General features: G+C 33.4%; 2 protein-coding genes across 2 annotated transcripts; one reads left to right on the forward strand and one right to left on the reverse strand.

Annotated features, from left to right (window-relative positions):
* Nucleotides 1–8,632: 8,632 nt before the first annotated feature.
* LOC148206746 (uncharacterized) lies at nucleotides 8,633–10,073 on the forward strand. The gene has a single exon (XM_088104664.1). The coding sequence runs from the start codon at nucleotides 8,879–8,881 to the stop codon at nucleotides 9,905–9,907; it is 1,029 nt and encodes a 342-aa protein (XP_087960790.1). The 5' UTR covers nucleotides 8,633–8,878; the 3' UTR covers nucleotides 9,908–10,073.
* Nucleotides 10,074–14,320: 4,247 nt separating this feature from the next.
* On the reverse strand, nucleotides 14,321–18,408 carry LOC148206747 (L-ascorbate oxidase homolog). The gene is made up of 9 exons (XM_088114636.1): nucleotides 18,278–18,408; nucleotides 17,905–18,055; nucleotides 17,700–17,809; nucleotides 17,339–17,609; nucleotides 16,142–16,241; nucleotides 15,648–15,999; nucleotides 15,005–15,376; nucleotides 14,846–14,924; nucleotides 14,321–14,758 (listed from the first exon to the last, which is right to left on the reverse strand). Exons 2-9 carry the CDS (start codon nucleotides 18,046–18,048, stop codon nucleotides 14,552–14,554), a joined length of 1,635 nt encoding a protein of 544 aa, XP_087970762.1. The 5' UTR covers nucleotides 18,049–18,055; nucleotides 18,278–18,408; the 3' UTR covers nucleotides 14,321–14,551.
* Between the last annotated feature and the right edge of the window lie 2,086 nt (nucleotides 18,409–20,494).

Raw genomic sequence — 20,494 nt, forward strand, 5'->3', positions numbered from 1 at the left:
AGTTAAGCTCACTTAGCACGCCTATGCGAAAGTTATCAAACGAAAGGCGAACAAGTAGGTCTTTGAACAAACTAGCATACATGAAGGAAAAAGTACTTTCCATAAAACACCAAGTTGTTTCCTTTACAAGCAATAAGATATAAACATTCGACATCAGCGGGGGACTTGACGAAACAAGTCCACTCGACCCACTATTGCAATTGACGTCCCATGTGAAAGCGGGTGACATGTTCTCCCATCTCATGGGATGCCCAATCGTAGCTCTCAATGACCGAGAGTGATTGAATGATCACGTCCTCCTCTTTGGCTGCATCAATCTCCAATATGGCGTCAGCCTCGACAGAAATGACACGTGCGACTTTGTTAACATTTATTATGTCAACCAAGTTTGTCTCTCGCTAAGTTGATCCAAAATTGAAGAAGACACTGACAATGATATTAACGATGATGACACATCATCATACATTTGACTACTCCTTCTTGCAGACCCCTCGGATGATGACAATCGACATTATTACCTTAAAGCAAAAGAAGCACTGGATGTTCAGTTGGCAAGGGAAAGTAGAAGGCAAAATTGAAAATGACAAGGGAGGCCGACATATATTTGTAGCCAAAAACTAACTCTCAGTCAGTTATCCTCAATCGTTGGATCAAGCTAGATTCAACAACTCACAACTCCTGACTCTTTGAATTTTGGCTGTCGTGAGATTCAAAGTGTCATGCGTCTTCCCCTAAATGGTCATATTTTCAAAATTTTGAAGGGTTGTTAACCGTTCAACAGAACGGTCTAGAGGCCCATAATATGGACTAGGTCGATCACCTTGAAAAGATTGAGGCAAACACTCGTCCCATTACAAACCCCTTAGTCAGTCATACCAGACTTGGGCTTGGGAGTCCTGTGTATCGTATGACTGTTTAGTTAGCCACATATGCACAACTAAACTACCACCAAGACCAAATGAGCACGAGTCTGACTAATCGGTCAATTGTCAAGAAAATTAGTTCTAATACTAAGTAACTTAAAATAAAGTGTTATTACTACCAATTGAGCCGTAATTAAGTCATCACTAATCAAATGTCAACTCTGAAATCTATAAATATATGTTTGAGATAAGGAGATAGGTAATTACATTTAGTGCACCATTAATATATTAGCTGTCAAATATTAAACTAATATTGATATTATAATACCTTTTACAAGTGTCCTCCGAATGTTTGAACGTAAGAGATTTGTAGTAAAAGACAACTTTGAAACACATTTTACTACTTTTTGAACATTGGATATTACCTTGACCCTATATATATATATATATATATATATATATATATATATATATATATATATATATATATATATATATATATATATATAGACACACACAGAGAGAGAGAGAAAACATGGTTAAACACTAAAATAGGAATGGAAATTTCCACGCAAGTTAAAGAAAGTGAGAAACAAAAGATAGTAAATTATTATGTTTTTTACTAGTTTGTTTAATCTGTTTTACTATTTATCTTTTGAAATTTGGGTAAAGTTACAGTTAGTCTTTCACATGTAGGCTCCACAATCCAAACCAAAATGATGGGCTCCATATATCACTTTTTTTTTTGTTTTTTTTTTTAAATTTGGACAAAAACAAATAACAATTATAGTGTAGTTGTGCTGTCCTTAATAATACAAATTTGTTCCGCCAATGCTTTTATGTTTGTAAAGATTAGGTCATCATTGCACTGCGCCAATTATTCATCATCGCTAATTATTTTTATGTCATCTTCGATTAATATAAATTAGCATGTGAATGATCTTTGATGAAACGCCAACTATCATAGCCTCGGTATGCTATTGCTGACGCACACTCCTAACTACCTTTAGTTTCATCTTCTTACATTTCTTTAGATTATATTAGATTTTGGATTTTGTGTGCATCCAAATCCTCTAATGTTGTTGTTCCTATTATATTATTATATCAGTTTGAAACTAAAATTACCAAATCGGCTATGCTTCGTAATTTTGCCTTCTTAAGAAAGAATGAAACGCTTCGATAATTTTGTGACTGGATGCATTGAAAGGAAAGAAAGCCTTTGAGAATTCTCTGCTTTACGTTTAGAATTAATTATTCTCATCATATACATGTTTGTATACAAAGTTACGTACCTCAAATATATGTTTAATGTTTCCAAACCAATTATATAAAAAATGAATTTTATATTAACTTTAAAACAAAAAAGACAGTATAACATGTGTACTCGTATAGCTGCATTTCAGTCTGCAACCATAATTATAAGGGCATAATATTAAGGTTTTGAAGTTTTTAATTTGCACTTGTTTTATACACGATCAGAAATGCAATAGCATTACTGATATCTGTCTGTAATGGTCTTCAATATTAAAAATTTAGAGTGTCTAGGGCTTGCGCCTAAGGCGTAGTAGTATAATCTGTTTTTGTTAAAATTTAGTTTTAGAGAAGTTCACACATGCTCACAGACTTCGAATAGCTGATACGGTTGGGAGTGAATTATTATTATAAGAATATATGAGATACAGGAAATCTTGGTCTGGGGATCATCAGAGTATAGTCACATGGGAATTGTGGTAACTAGAAAAGAACTGAGTTATTCTTTTAATATAAAACTAAGCTAAAGATGGTTGGGTTAAATTAGTTAACTGTGGGTAACAAAGGCTGCTTGAAATTTAAAAATCCAAGAAGGATGAAGATGAAGTCGTAGATAGCAGCAAGCCTTGGTAAGCGAAAATTCTCTTAACAGTCACCTTTGGTCGTCATGGTTTTTTGGTTGTCAGAAATTCCTCACACAGGTTCGTCCCCAGTCCAATAAGACTCCAACCCATATTCCAATGGCATGAGGTGATCTGGTACATATTGTATTTTCCTCCCCAAAACAAAGAATCTTGTCCAACCATATCTTTTGTCAGGTGTGACCCCTTCCTTCGCCTTCTCACTCCTCAATCAATCTCATTGAGGAATGTGGACGCCTACCTATGTACATGTAATTTTCCTGCTTTTAAGATGGGGACCACCCAGTATGGAGGAGAACGAAAGCTACAACTAAGAACAACAACCATCAAATTATCTATAATATACACTTATTTCTTCTAACTTTCACTCTTTCCCATACGCATAAATTACTTTCTACACACAAATTCATATATTTTCCTTAGGGCATATCTCCCTGGGTTGCCACAAACATATATTAAGCTATTCACCAAGTACTGATCGGTAGGCGCAACATCGTTTTAAATTATGCTGTGCAACTGTAACGTAAAACTTTTTTAATATGATACAAAGAATGTTAGTTAGCAAGGTAGGTGAAATTAAATGGAGACTTAAATTTCAGTTGTTTTAAATATTCACGAAACCATGTTTTAATCAGAATTACGTTAAAAAACAAGTGTGAGGAGAAAAATAGGGTAGGCAATATGAGCATGCATGCGTGTTTTGGCAGTGATAAGAGAGAGGAGAGAGATGGAATTGTTTGACATGGGTGGATATGGACCATGCATGGTCTAAAATACATTGAGATGCAAGCACTTTGATCGAAGGGAGGAAGATGGGCTAGGGAGTCAGATACATTGGAATTGGCATAGAGAATTAATAGTTGGAAATGTGAAGGTGTGGATAGAGCATTATTAGGTGTGTGGAGTGAGTGGATAAGTGATTGCAGCAGTGTTTGAGGATTAGAAGCGTACCTATCACAGTTAAAAGGGGCGAGGCGAAGGGAAGAAGTGGGAAAAAAAAAGAGGAAAAACAGAAGAAAAAGACGAAATAAGAGGAGCCCTGGGAAAGCTGTAGTGCTGGATAAGGGGAGACATGAGTAGGGGCCCATCTATAGGAATGTGGGATTATATCCCATCCCATCCATGCATTGTAGTCATGTCCTTTCAAATTCATACCTACCTACGTTTCTTCACTGTATTCCCCTAAACCTTATACACAATACTAATGGATTAATGAAAAACACTGCTCATAGATTATTATTATTATTATTATTTGTTTATTAATCAGAGATGCATCAAACCTTTTTTTTTTTCATCAACTTAAATTATTTCTTTCTTGTAAGAGAGTGAAATGCTGTGATAGGTACTTACTATAGATGAATTGCAGAAAAAGTTGAAGATTATTAGGCGCCAAGTGAAACTAAGTTGATGGAAAATAAAAGGAGAGAGAGAGAGAGAGAGAGAGAGAGAAAGGAATGAGATGGTGGTGAGGGTCAGAGTGGGAGGCAGGGCCCTTGACGGCGACCACAGGGTATAGTATCAATGTCTAGGTGCCCGCACTGCCCGCGTTGCCCAACATGTACATTCAGAGTTATTTGTTCTCGTCTTTACCCAAAGCTGGCGTCGTTTTCCGCTTTGCCCGCCCAATCGGAACTTTTGATTTTTAAGGGAATAAAGTTTGCACACCAAACCAAACACAGCACTGATGAAATATTGTAATGAGAAGTAACATAACATAACATACCCTTCTTCATCATCCTTGGTAATAGCTGCTACATACTACTATGTTTGTATTATGTATGTACCGTAAGGACTAAAAGGCATGTCGGTCTTCTCTTCTCTTCTGATTTCTGAATTCTGCATTCTCATAAATCTGACCCACTCAGTCTCTGTCTGCCTCTCCGGACGGCACGCGCGCTCAGGCTATGCTATTCATTCATTCTGCGATGCATACAGTACAATATACATTACTACGCTACACTACACACCACATCACATCACATTTCAGTATTTCGATCCCAATAATTGACATTCCCAGTTTTTGTTTTCGTGCTGCCTCACCTTTCCCTTTCGCATTCTTTTTTTCATTTATTTATTTTTTCTCTTTTCTTCGACCCTCCCAACGTCACATTATCTATCTCTCTCTTAATTCCTCTACCTCATTAACTATCTGCTAGGTATTTTCATGCACGCTTCCCAGAAATACCATGCATATATGCCAATTTAGCTAGTCAGATTCAAATTCCAATTGTTACAACAACTTGTTTTTGTTTTTATATTTGGACAATGTTTTGATTTGGTCAATACAAGGTCATCACTGCAACTTTTTAAATCGGCTATGTTGGGTTGTTCAACATTCTTCTATGTGATTTTAACAAGTAAATTTTCCAGTTTCGGCCCCCATCTACACTGCCTTTTCCAAAAGTTTCAATCAAAGGTGAAAGCAACACTAATTCCCTTCGATTAATCAAACCGTCTAGTTGAATTAAAACAAAATAACATTGGATTGGTTCTGTCCGATCGATGTAGATTTTAATACGTAGCCAACTCTGTTAATATTAAATTCGTTTTAATTATATGTCAAATAAATATTTTAGAAGCCTAAGACTGGTAGATAACGAGAGATCACCAAATACTGATTGGTTACTTTATATGCTTTCTTATATCTTAAGTGATTAAGATTAATTTGTCATTCATCATCGACAATGTCTCTCAATCAATCAAAATCTTGATTGACAAATGGTTCAGCGAATCCGAAACACATAGACCCCTCCTTTTCGAAGAATCTCCTCGTTCCGTCTCTTGTGATCGCATATTTTTGTTTCTCTAACTAATTATCCTTGACTTTACGTTTTCAGAATTTTCTAGGTATGCAAATGTAAGTGGTTACAAGCTTTTTCAGACCAAGACTTCAATTTACACGAGTCAGCTTCTTCACATGATCAATCTACCTAATTGTCATTAATATACAATATTTGGCATAATTCGCCCAATAATATATGCTTACAAGTGATGTCGAAACACAACTTGCCACGTTACTATAAATTGATGTTTAATCTGTCTTCTAGCTTTTAGATAAAACAGTATAAAGTATTACGACGGATTGATTTCGTGGCTGCTCCTTTTCGTCATGGCGAATAGAGAGCATTTTTTTATACGCGATGAAGAATTTCTACGAACTCAACACCTTTCAATCAATTCAACTAATCGTATCAGACTGAGACCAGAATTAAGGAGTTATTCTGCAATAAAACCTCTATTACGGTGCACATATAAGCGCACCGAATTTCCGTTAATAGGGCACCAATTCCTTCAATAGTAGTAATTAGCGCAATTTATCATCATTCATTATTCCTCGGTTTTAAAAAAAGTTTTATAATTGATGGTATTTTTGTTTTTCATTTTCAGAATATAGTATTCACCATTCAACCAAGTAACTGTCTCCATCTAATTGTGTTTGGTTGTGGTAGAAGCAATATGACTCTAGACAAATTTTACATACCTATTTTTGGCTAAGATCAAAATTGACGTACCTATGAAATTATAGGATGGAATCTCGACTTTCCCAAAGAAAATAAATATTATTATGAAAAAAACAAATCAAAGTACCGGAAAAATTAAGGAAATTATTATTAACAAATTATTGGCTCTACTAGTACGTCAGATTCCAACAGATAGTATTATATCTCCATAGATACAAATTTGTGGTGATGATTTAAGTTTCATATTAACTATTTATCTCCTTCATCACTTGTTAGCTACGTAGTTTTTTTTATGAAGTATTAACATTTATATCAAACATTTTGTAATATCTATTATTTTTCATTTTTCACATAAAAAAACCTATAATACTTACATTCGTATTTCTAATGGTCTATCTACACCTATAGTTATCCACGACGATTTACTTTTTTTTTTTCTAGATTAAAGTATCTTTCAAAATGGGCAATTTATGCGATGTAGAAATAGCAATACCTTTTTATATAGTTCACATGCATTTTTATTTTATTTTTACAAAAAATCAATCTATAGAAAGGTTATAAAAAATAGTAAAGACAATCAAACCTTTTTCTCTAATTATCTAATACATAATTAAAAGTGATAATTAAAATGTGTGAATGGATTGATAGAAATAAAGTTGTATACAAGCAATAGTATAACGTATAAAATTAAAATAAAGAATGCAATATCTGCAACGCTTCACATTCTCTGAATCGCGCACTGTTGTTGGTCTTGTTAGGTAGAGTGGACCAGAGAAAGTAGAACGGTGATAACAAACATAAACAGAATCATTTGCAAGACGCAGCTGCCAATGAACGTACACGCTTTCATATTCCAATGTTAGAATTTCATGCAATTTCCATATGCTTTTCTCGTTCTTTTTATGAAATAAAAAAAAAGGGGTATCTGAAGATCGCGAGTTCTGAGGGTGAGTTGAGTTCTCTGAGGGTATATTCATAATGGAGATAGAGGTCTTGCAATAAGCCATAGAGAAAAGATTCATGTGATGAAAGAATGGATGAATTGATTGCATCCTTATTTTGTTTGTTGTTGAGCATATAACTGTGAAGTAGTATAGTATAGGGTATAGGAATGAAGTTTAAATATTTGGGTGTGTGATGAGTAGCAGAGAGAGGACAATGGGACATGTGTTTGTTCTGGCCAGGGGGAGTGAGTGTGGGGAAGGGCTGAATTGAAGCCATGAGTTTCGGGCGCGCAGTGGCTCTTTCTTTTAGTTACTATACTTGTAGGGACAATCAGCTTTACACGTACTTCCACGTGACTAGCCCTCACCTTGAACTTGTAATCATCGTTTTTGAACGCAGAAGAATCTTCATCCACATAAAACCCTCAATCCCTTCCTCCATAAGCGCCAACAAGTACCACTCTTTTGCAATACTTCATCACTACCCTAATTTTTCTCTCTATCTTTCCTTTTCATCCCATCACAACACTTCAATCTACGCAACTACAACAAATATTTACACATTTAATGCATTTACGGAATATCATTGTTTCCAAAGTGGGGGAACAAAAAATATATCCTTCATCCTCTACTTTTTCACTTCTGCTATTATATTATTATCGATACACGAGCCCGTTTATTCATTTAAGAAAAACATCTGCTAACTACCCACAAATTAAGAACGAACGAAAGTTTTTATTATTTTTTTGAACACAATAGGACATGAGTTTGGAACTAGAGACTTTCGTAGTTGTTAACTTTATACGTGGAAGCAAAACACATCAGCAGCGAAACGCCCAGTCCATAAAAGAGAAGCACGTTTTAGCCATTTGCGTGTAATAGGAAAATGAAGTCGAATTCAAATCCGTTGTCTGCAAGTTTCTGTTGATATGCGAGCAAAAAGAAAAGGAATTCAAACTGTTTGGATGCATAGAAATTAACGAAGTGTCTTTACTGGTACTGTTTACTCATAAGTGGGACAAACAAAATGATTTCATCCCTTACATAATTCATAATTGATTCAGCAAAGACCGCACGTATGATAGAACGAGTAATGATCAGTGCATTAATAAACCTCTCCTAACTGAAGTTGGAATCATATAAGATCGAAAGTAATAATTAGCTTAAGAAAAAAACTATTGTTTATTATATATTATCACTTGTAGTCAAAATTTTCTAACACCCAAAATGGAAAGTGGAAACTGAACGTTATCTTTCTCTGGTAGAAATTGATTTTGTGAAGTCTACGGAGAAGATGTTTTGCATAATAAAGTTGATAAGGTATTTTTTTCTTGAGATTTAAAACTGATGGGTATGATTTTATTTAAGGAAAGGTAAATTTGTTGTGAGTGTAAAGAGTTGGCATAGAGTGTATAAATATGTATATATTATTGGGAGCCCCCAATTCTATATATTCTTTGGCAACAAGAGTACCTGACTGCCAACGAAGCTGTCCTACTAGCAGCATAAAACAACGAAGCTGGCCAATTGAATTCCCAAAGGCGAGTGTCATCATACACTTCTACTCCTCTCCAATCTATATACTCTTTAATTCTCTCTCACTCATACGCAGAGCAAACCCACTTTCTTTCGCTTTTCTTTCTCCACTAACTCAAAAAGCCTCGCCACCCTTTTGCTTTTCGTTTTTGGATTGTTGTAGATCCACCAAGATAAAGAAGATGATCCAAGAACTGTTGGGTGGAGCTAGCCTCATAGCACCAGAAAGAAAACCCTCCATTAATGGAGGGGGTGCAGGAGGAGGAGGTGGAGGAGTTCTACTCCCAACTGCACCATCTCCCTCTTCTCTTCCTTCTTCCTCAACTAATAATGTTACCCTCACATCCACCACCACAACAACTACTCCTACCACCACCACCACTACTCCCACATCGGAAAATCAAAACCTCAGGTGCCCGCGATGCGATTCATCCAACACCAAGTTCTGCTACTACAACAACTACAACCTCACTCAGCCTCGCCACTTTTGCAAGACGTGCCGCCGCTACTGGACCAAAGGTGGCGCTCTCCGCAACGTTCCCATCGGCGGAGGCTGCCGGAAAAACAAAAATATCGGCGTGGCGAACTCAGTGGCAAAGACAGCCTCAACCAAGATGAAAGCCGTTGCATCTGAGCTTGGAAAATCACCAGGTTTCGGTGGGTTTGAAGTTGAACACGAGCTTCCACCACCGAGCCAAATCCTTTGGGGTTCCCCCCAAAACACTCACCTTCTGGCTCTACTGAGAGCTACTCAGAATCAAAACCCTAACCCTAACCCTAGTCCCATGTCCATCAAGGAAGAAGGGACCCTGATTGGGCACATGGTGAGCACTGAGCCCTTGGTTTCAAATGCGTTGCTGAATCACCGAATCTTAGGCTATGATGCGGTTGCGCAAGTTCCTTCGCTTGGTCTGTTTGGGAGAAGCAATCAAGATCAGCAACAAAATGGGGGGTTCCTACTTGGGGAACATCACAACAGTGGAATTCAAGAGATTTACCAGAAGCTAAGGTCATCATCGGCTAATAATTATTGCGGTGATAACTCGTCACAAGTGTTTATGGGGAACATGGCTTCTAATTATTCCTCTTCTGTGTCCAACAACATTATGGAAACAACATCGGTAGCTGGGGGTGAATTCGGATACTGGAACGGTCCAACCTTTTCGTGGTCTGATCTTCCAACAACGAATGGCGCCGGTGCATATCCGTAACAGAAATAACTGTTTTTCTCTCTATTTTGTTCACCGCTTAAATTTTCTTTTCCTGTTAGACAGTAGCATAGTGCTCCTAATTAATCACTTTGTATCTTAAGAGTTTGGTTCTTTTGTGGTTGCTTTGGTTTGGGTGGTATATGAATATGGATCTAGCACTTTTTCAGTTCTTTTCTCACTAGCCTTCTATCTTTTTTATATTTTGTTTTTGTGTAAGTTTGGTTGATGGTGTGCTTGGCTAAGTTATCTATGGTTATTTCGAGGACCAGAGTTCAAAACTGAATGGAGAATTTTTTAATGGTTCATATTACTTTCCACGTCTCTGGATTTGTTAATGTAGTTTTGCTTCTTCCAAATCGACTTTTCCCCGAGTCTTAATTCCTTCACCTAATATAAACGAAAATATATGTATATATGTATGTATGTATGTATATCGATAATTGTAAGGAGGAGAATACAAAAATGTAGAGTAGATTGTTACTGACAATAAATCGGGAAGGTGAGAGGTTCTTAAGAAAAACAATTTTCTAAGGCAATAAGAAAGAGTAAAGTTGGTGTGTAGAAGAATATATGATCTTGGTATACTAAAAAGTTTAGGGTTTTTGTTTTGGTGTGTGTTAGAAGGAGGTGGTGGAGGCGTGGTGGTGGTCCTAGTGGGTAGCATATGCAAATGCAAGAACTTTGTTTTGTTACGAGAAATCGACGAATCTAAGGGAAAACCAGGCTTTTGCAAGGGTTTCCTGAAATAGCATTAGAGAATCTTGGAATTGGTAATGGGAGGAATCCATCTGTGTCCTTACAGAGAACAGTGAGCACTTATGCTATGCCTGACTTCTGTTTCTCCGGTATTGTCCAAAATTTTATTTCCTTCTTCCAGTACTGACAATATCTATCGAACGCACACGCACAATGTTGTGTCTGGATTCTGGAACTAGCTGTCGACTCATCTTGATTCTTGGTATTCTAGTCAGTAATGCGAACCTATCTAACGATTCTAACCTATTATGAGTGTCTCACACGTTATGTGACAAGAACCAGTCACTCAGTCACATGCAAACAAGTAATTCTAAATCATTACGCCGACTCACTAACCTTTCGTGTTTTTACCACAGATTCAGAACCTACTCGCAGATTCAGAACCTCTTCAACCTTCAGAAAATATATCCGATCAGTAATGTGTTGTTATCATGTATGCCAATAACTGTACTCGGAGAAACAAAAGGGAAAGCGAAACAAAAAGAAGAAAGCAAATGGAAAGAGAACTTGTACTGTTTGATTGAAAAATAATCATTTTATTTATTTTTAATACTATTATATAATTATTTATTCTTATTATATATTAAAGAAAATAAAAAAATAAAATATTTTGAAACTAATAATTAATTATATTTATAAAATATAATCAATTATGATATATATATATATATATATATATATGCTCCCACACATTTGTTTTCGTTTTGTTTATGTGAAGACATTCCTCCATTCAAACTATCACCATCCCCCTACTTTTCTACTCGTTGCTGACCTCTCTCTTTCTCTCAGAACGTCCAAACCACGCTTAAATAAAGATAAGTTAGACTAAAAGCTGAACTGCCAAAACGTAGTTATAGTGTCCCTCTGTGATGATTCTCAAATAATAAAAAAGAAAAAACTGATAAATTGTGTGCATATTTAAGGATTAAGTTCTCGTATATTTGCTTTTGGTACCACTTCAAAAGACTTCTTATTAAATGATGTATCTTATATATATAAACCTATGTGTATTTCATATGTGAAACTTTGTTTGTACCCAACATTACCATTAAACATGCAATTAATGATAGTTTACATCATAAAAAAATATAAATAATAATAATAATAGTTTTCATGATCATACAACAGAAGAAAATAACTTACTAAAATACAAAGAATAAGGTGATTCATAAATCTGAGAATAGGGAAGCAATATCGTATCGAGAAATGGCTCTAGACGAGGAAGAACATTGATTTGAACAAGAAACCATGTAACTTCTGTCCATATGGAAATCATCTGAGCATCATAGATCTTCTCCATTTTAGTTGTTCCAGTCGCCAAAGACAATACCAAGATTCTGGAATATTTATTATGTTGCAATACTTCATTCACTATTGCTTATGTCATACATTTTTGTTATGTTTGTGGGTATTAATTTTATTTATAGAAATTCATACAATTTAAAGAAAAAAAGATTTTGCGTAGATATTTTTAAAAATTAAAAATTAGAAGAAAAAAAATGAATGTATGTGTAAAAAATTATTTAGATAATAAAAAGTTATTAGAAAGTGACTTTCTATTTGTTGGAATTACCATTGTAAAAAGTCAAAATTTATTTAAACAAGGACTAATTTTTATCTAAAATAGTCTTATCCTAACTAGATGAATATCCATGTATGCATATCAATACAACAAATAATTTAAATATATATGGATTTTTAGTCTTTTATTCTTCTATAATAGGTCTCTCTTATACTTATCTAATCATAATATAATTGTAACAACTTAATTCATCATTTTCTTAGTAATAAATATGTTCATACATATATAAATATGGTCTATATTATGTAGAAAAGTTTGTATGTGCACATTCAAAATTGTCAGAAAAATGTGGAAAAAACATGGTGAGTATAAAAGGTAGTATTGGTAGTCAAACAAAAAAAGCACAACACTTTGAATGTGATGGAGAGAAGTGAAGATATGAATATTTTGAAGGAAGAAAAGAGAAAGACAGAGAATGACGAAATGATGTTGCGTTAATTAAAGAAGGGATTTTGAGTTATATATTCGTAATAACATTACATTGGTATTACGTACTTTAAAATCAAGTTTTAAAAAGAGACATTTTAAAACTGATTTTTTATTTTTTTTAACTAGTGATATGTCATTGGTTTCATTCCGAATATTATACCATGCAAGCCTTACATTCAAATAATAATTATTAGGTTTAATAGGTTCGGAGGTCCTTATATTTGCGGGTTCGTTTCAATTGGGTCCTCTAATTTTGGAAGTGATCAATTGGGTCCCTAATTTTGGTCAATTTGATTCAATAATAGCATTTTCGTTAAATATAGATGGCATCCAGGTGGTACCGTTTGAACTGTATAGATGAATTTTTAACATTTTTAATTGTTAAATATATTAATAAATGAAAATATAATTAGAAATTATTAAAAATATTAAATTAGGTCGGTGGTGGGGACTCAATTGATCACTTCTAAAATTGAAGGACCCAATTGAAACGAATCCGCATATATAGGGACTTCCGAACCTATTAAACCTAATTATTATTATTGGACCATCCTACTTTCCAATGAGGTCAGGTTTTCGGTTCAAACCTAGGCCTACTACAGCATTTTAATTTATTTTTTTACTATTGACAAAAAACTATCTAAATTTGATTGAGAAATGGAATAGCAAAACAAAAAGATTAAAACTTAAGAAATCAATTATACAAATAAAATAAAAAATTATAATCAGATATGATTTTGGTAATTACTAAAATAGTGTACGAAATGTATAACCAAATAATAGAAGATTACATTAAAAATGTCGACAGAACAAACACCAGTGAAATGATGATATTAAAATATAATATAAAATAACTATAACAGAATCGATTTAATTCAAAATACAGTAATAATTTTATAAATATTAAAAAATAGATCGAAATTGATTGTAAAGAGAATATATAAAATGGGTTATAAAGAAAATTCATTTAATATATTTTTTTTAATATTTTGCACGGAAATCCTTTTCACTCAAACATTGCGAAGGAAACTGTAAAGAAGTACCCTGGTCATCGCGTGGTACTTGCAGGCAATGTTGGAATTGTGGGTTATAGGAATTGAGGAAGACGAAAAAGATAATGAATACTTTAATAATATTTTCTGAGTGTGGTGATCTACTACAATGTGACGATGCCGTTCATAAGGTCTAGCTAGCACTTGGCCTCACTAAATAATAACTAAACAGTGATGCATATCATGATATATTAGGAAATATGAGAAATAGAAAAACGAAGAAATCATAAGAGACCATCTACAAGATACATTAAAAATATTCAGAGATATCTTTTTTTTTTTTTTTTTGGTTTTAAAGTTGCTTGCATGGTGGCAAGCATGGAAGACAATTAATGTTTCTGCTGTGGTATGCCTGGGCTACCCATTAAAGGTTGGATGTTCCTTTTTATGACTTCATGCCAATCTTTTTCACTACAGTATAAACTGATTGCGTATGGTTTTTTCACTGCAGTTAATTGAGATATTTTACATAGAATTTAACTATATATGTTTTATTAATTCTTTATTATTGATAAAAAGATTATGATAATTTCTTGTTCATTAAGAATTGGTTGATCTTGTAATAATTGAAGTCGAAAGTCGTGAGGATTAGGAAGCAAGGGAAAAACACTATGTTTCTTTATTATGATTAGAAGAAATAATAATCTAATACAATGGACGTCATATTGAGTGAAGGCTTACATTCTCTTACATTTTTCTTGAACAGTCACACCCTCGTAACTGAAACTCGTAAGCAAAATAATGATAAGAATGAAGAAAAGTGAAAATCCAAAGTTACAACTTATGCTCATAATCACATGAAATTATATATAAACCCATTGTGACCTATGATTTGGGGAGGTGTTTAGCCTTGCCACAATACAGTACATTGGGAGGGACGAGAGTCTCGGTGTATACACTTTGCTCATTGCTCCACACCCTCAGATACAATTCTTGTCCCAAATACCTTCTTTCCCAGATTGCAGACCTCAAATTCCACATACCCTTATTGTCCAAAGATACCATTATGGCACTCCACGACTTTGGATACACCTGTCATTGCATACATGCAACCGATTAAATATATACTCTAAATTTCTATTGCTCTTCAACGTAAAATAATATAACTAACACCCTCACCTGAACAGTGTATCTACTAATCCCATCAATCAAGTTGTAAGTCTTTCTAGCATCAGGGGTCCACGTGCCATTGTCGAATCTAGATATTTAGATTTGGTTAATCAATTTTGTCATGAAGAAAATGAAGTTTAAGAAGAGTAAAAATTAGTTATATCCTACCCAACAACATAGAAGCTAGATCCATCCATGTGCCAGGACTGAATGTAGTTTTCGTTGTTCTGGAAGACTATTTCTACAAAGTCATGGAGGGTGAATCCTATGACCGATGCGCCTAGTTTGGCGAGGGTGCCCTCAGGAGGAGGAACATCTTTGATGGTATTGAGATCAAAGACACCGGGGATGTTATACCAATCAGCAAGCTTCAATGGGGTATTTGGATTGACGTGGGAAATTCCATTCACTGCATATCGTAGCTTTCCATCGATTTTGGCTTCGGAATTTGCCAATATAAGTGTCCTTACAACAGGGATGGTTCCGTAGTGGAATGAGCCCTGAGGATTTGGTCGAGCTGCGTTTGCTGTCAAATTCAGTCTTTAAACAAAAGTAAACAAAACATAGTCAGAAGATTCCCAATCGAAAACAGTGCAACACTGAAAATAATGAAGTAAAATGTTTCCTCTTAAAAAAGGTGAAAGTGATATATGTGAGAAAAAAAAAGGTGTATTTACATTTCAGCTATTTTAAGTATTTTTCTTACAAATTAAATTTTCTTTCCTCGAAATAAACACATGTATTATTTTACATAACATTTTTTTATTTATTTTAGAGGAGATAAATTTTGTAAAAAAAAAATATACAGTACCTGATGGTTCTAGCTTGCTTTATGGACCATTGTACATCATCAGTTGGTGGGCCTTCGGGCAGTGGAATTGGGGACTTAGTGTTGGAGCCAGCATAGCGAAGAGTTGCTGTGGTAGTGAGAAGATTGGGCCCAGTAAAACGGGTAGATGCAATAATGGCGTAGTCAGCAATTGAGCCATTGAGTGTGACCAAAACAGTAAGAGATTGGCCCACATGAACATCAAGGGAGTTGTAGGAGTCCATGATTGTATGTGCACCTTCAACTTCGATGAGCTTCAAGTCATGCCCCTGAATCCTGAAGTTAAACGAGGTTGATAACCCAACATTGGACACCCTCAACTTGTATGTCTTCCCTGAAAATAATTTTATTTTTTCCCCAAAATTAATAATAACCATGGATGGTTCTAGATTAGATGGAAATTGAAAACTATCTCTATTTCATAGCCATAGGATGTGAAATAAAATAACGTGGTGTTTGTTGATGGAAATGGTTACCAGGTAACCCAGTGAATACCGCAGCATTCTTTTGGCCGTTTATGAGAAGAGAATCGGGATCAGGAAGATTTTTCCCAGAGTCCAATTGTCTTCTTAACTCCTGAAAATCAAGATTATACTATATATTATCTTTGCATTTCAAATCTCAAAACTTTTTGGATCATTAATTAATCATATCAGCATACAAGTTTAATGGTTTATACATTGTTGGTAAAAATAAGTTCTGTAGTGAAAAACTGTACTAGTTTATCGATTAATTTATATTATTTATATAAAAAAATTAAATTATTAGTTAAGATGTTACATTAACTAAAAATAAAATAAATTTATTATATATAATAAATATAATTTTATTTTAAAAATTAATTTTATAATATTGAATTGGACTAAATTCTTCTAGATTTTATTGATAAAATCACATAAGTATAAATTTGAGATAAAATTAGAAAAAACAAGGTAAAATGGATTGTCATATTTTGGTAAACTTTCTTTCCTCGTATGCTAATAAATGCAGGAAAAGTTTATACATAATAATAATAACATTAATAATATTAAGTATTACAATTTATAATAAAAATATTATAAATACATTTATATTTTAATAATAAAAATATAAATAGTAAAAAATAATAATATTAATAGAAAAATATAAATAACAATATACACATCAATCAAACCACCGTATCTTCAATAAACTTTCTTTTCATTTCTCAGCAAACAAATCAAATCTAAACAATCTTACAGTCATTTTTTTTTCCTTCAAATTTACTCATTTTTATTTTCTAAATTCATCTTTTTATCTATACATAATGTAAAAAAGTATAATTTTTAATATGATATTAAAAACAAAATTTATTAACAAAGTTTATTATTTATTAAATTTATTATATCAGTATTATTAAATATCGTTATCAGATTATTACCAATATATATATATATATATATATATATATATATATATATATATATATATATATATATATATATTAATATAAAAACTTGTCTTATTTATTAGTTAGTTTAGAAGACTAAATTAGTGGTTAAAAGCTATTGTAGAAAGGCTTTTTTATATTTATAACTAAGTTAATTACATTAAGAACGGAAAAATAGAAAGATTATTTAGGGACAATTTTGAAGTATAATAAAAAAAAAATTGAAGTGATAGAAAGCAATTTAGGAAAGTGATTATTCGCTTACTCTGTGGTTCAACTTGTACCAATCTCCAATGAGCAGGGTGAATTCTCCATCAGGGGCAGGATATGGTATGGATATGACAGATCTTTGCGCAACGTTAAAGCCCCCAAAACCACCAGCAGCTTTATGGATTTTGGTTGATGGGAAATATGTGTAGGTTCCCACTTGATCTTTTACTTGGAACTTGTATGTCCAGTTTGAGTTTGGAGGAATTGGACAGTTGGTTCCCAAAACTCCATCTTGCCATGATGTTCTTCTTTGTTTTATACCACTCCTGTTTTGCATTACACCGAAGGAATCAAAGCTTGATGCTTATGCACTCAGTTTATAAAGTAATTAAAAATAGTGGGAAAAAATCACTAACCATGTAATCAGGAATTTTTCATCCAGCTTGTTGATCACATTCACAACGATATTGTCATTGGTGATGGCTTCAATTGTAGGGCCCGGAAATTGACCATTGATAAGAATGCCCTGGTAATAAAAGCAAATAAATATCATATTCATGTACACTTTTACAACAACATATGAAAAAATGAGATTTTAATACTCATGGAAAAATAACCAACCGGTTGTGGAAAACCTAGAGGATAAATTGTTCCGTTTGTAATTTCCCATGTGAAGTACAAATATCTGTCTTCTGCAATAACTGAGAGAGCACCCCAGCAAGCCAAAACTCCAAGAAAAAACGAGGAAAGAATGCGCTGCTTCATCTTGGCGCTGTCAAATTTGGAATATCATTTAGTTTTCAAAATTCACATTCCATCGGAGTACAAATCGTTTTGATCTCGACAGTTAAAATAATCAATCAACAAAACGAAACATCAATATGTTGTATCTATGTTAGGAAAATGATATACTTTACAGTATATATTGCATGTGTTAAGAAACTACGTAAGAAAGGAATGCATTAGGAGTTCAGAAGAAATTTTGAAAGCATACCAGAAATCTAAGCTCCTCTTACACAAGAGGAAACCAAGATGATGAACTGATATGAAGATGGAGAATAGAGTTAGTCACGCTACCTAATATATATATATATATATACAGAGAGAAGTGCGGAATTGAAGATGGTATGGAAGATGTGCCAGAGTGTGAAGCACAGGAGCTGTGTACGCAACATATAGCACCAATTTGTACATGCACATTGTTCTCTTTAATTGGCACAACTCACATAACTTTCTCAAGATAATAGTTTAATATTGTGAAAAGCCCATGTTACGAAGTTGACTAGAATTTCTTGAAACAAGCAAGACCACCGCGTTAAAGAAAAATAATATATATTATTGCTTTTCATTTTGGTATAGGTTATTCAAATGGTTTCCGTGTGAAAATGTGAAAGCAAGATGAGTTGGCTTTTGTGCTAAGCTTCTGTCCGTGGTGGCCGGAAGAAAAGATCCACCGGCTGCGGCGCATCAAAGAGCGGATGCTCATTAATTAATAGAGTAACTTCTACTATCCTCGTATTGTATCCAAATCTATTTTATATCATTTATCCTGTTCTTGTTTCTTCAATTTGAATTGAATTTTCATATCATTTGATTAAGTAGATAAAAATATGAATCACTTGAATATTTTGTTGAGTATAGTTTTAATTTTAGAAATCCAATCCACGTTAAGGTTTTTTTAATAATTTTTGTTTAAATCTTATTTTATTAGTTTTTGGTATAGTAATTGGATTTGATAGAGATAAAATAGGGATATGTAGTTATGATTTTTGATTTATAGGTATAATATTATTTTATGATGGATTAAGCAGATTTTACTTTTAAGATAATTGATATTTTATCTTCAAATTTTATTTTTATTCTCATAATATCGTAAGTCTGTTTAAAGTCTTTAATTATCAAACGAATAATAAAACTTTAAGAAAATATTTGAGTGTGTATCTTTTCTTAACATAAGGAAGTAAAGAAAATTTGATGACAATCCGATCGAAGAGTATGGATCTATGTTGGAACTTTTATTTTTCATTCAGTCAACTTGCATCTTGTTTCCTAACTTGTATTCCGGAAGCTCACATTCCCGCCATAACTGTGTGCACATGAGCTCGTAAAACGCGACGTTGAGTGAATATAATAGAATGATGGGGAAAATTGAATCCATATATGGATCTGAACTTCAACAGTTTTGGGAACAATTCTTGCTTAAAAATCCCATATAAAAATTCCCTCAATTCTAAGACCAATTGTGTGTGGTTATTATGGGTAACATCAAAACTAGCAAAAGGTGATTTTCATGAGATTACAAAGTGTCATACCCAAAGACTATTTACATTCCGATCTTTTCTATCTTAAACAAATATAATCACTCTGTCAACTATAATCCGGACAATTAGCATTAAGTTAATTATAATTTAGATAATCAATCATCAAACTAGTAAGAAATCTCGAGACTAAATAATCAATCAAACGTCTCAAATATAAGTCATTAAACTCAAGCAGTATCTGACAAATTAAACAGCAACATATCAAACTGAATAATTTGAACAAAATCAAAATAGATGAATTCCAAAACCGATTAACTTAAAGTTAAAATATAATTATTTATTTTTAAATCATAATTAAACCAACCTTAATAAAAAAACTCACCACAAATATAAATATGAACCCGTACAAGTTTAGAATACATATTTGTTGGATCATGTTTAATTCTGCATCATGTTCATATTGCCACCCTGTCAAATTCGAGGATGTATCTATCAAGCTTTTCATGTAGTCATGACGTGAAATATTGTGCAATTTGTCTTCGTAGATTGAGTCTTAGGTGCATGTGTACCAAAAACTCATAAAACCTTGATCAAATTAATTATTTTTGAGAAGAAAAAAAATACTGAATGATTAGTAATTGTCAGAGTTTTATTGTAGGAGATGAACACTGTACCTCTTGCAATTAATAAATAGAAGTCAACTGATCATAAATGATTAAGTCAACTCTAGAAACTTCACTCATGTTCATGTCAAGCAAGTTAAGTAGAGTTAATAATAATATGGAATAGATCCAAGATCTGATTTCCTGGGAAAAGGGAAAAATGAATGGAATTACAGTACCTTTATTATTTAAGTTTTCAAGAACGAGCTTGGCATATACAAGTATTTAGCTTCTGGGTCATCTATTTTCCTTTTTAGTTTCGTTTAATCCTCTATTTTTAATCCTTTT

This window comes from Vigna umbellata, chromosome 1, assembly GCF_029865625.1.
Source record: "Vigna umbellata cultivar VRB3 chromosome 1, Vumbellata_1.0, whole genome shotgun sequence".
Taxonomy (NCBI): domain Eukaryota; kingdom Viridiplantae; phylum Streptophyta; class Magnoliopsida; order Fabales; family Fabaceae; genus Vigna; species Vigna umbellata.

Coding starts and splice junctions, on each gene's coding strand:
- LOC148206747 (XM_088114636.1), bottom strand. CDS start 18,048: ATGAAGCAGCGCATTCTTTCCTCGTTTTTTCTTGGAGTTTTGGCTTGC. Junction 17,610..17,699: donor GAAAAATTCCTGATTACATG/GTTAGTGATTTT, acceptor AATGCAAAACAG/GAGTGGTATAAAACAAAGAA. Junction 14,759..14,845: donor TTAGTAGATACACTGTTCAG/GTGAGGGTGTTA, acceptor ATGCAATGACAG/GTGTATCCAAAGTCGTGGAG.
- LOC148206746 (XM_088104664.1), top strand. CDS start 8,879: ATGATCCAAGAACTGTTGGGTGGAGCTAGCCTCATAGCACCAGAAAGA.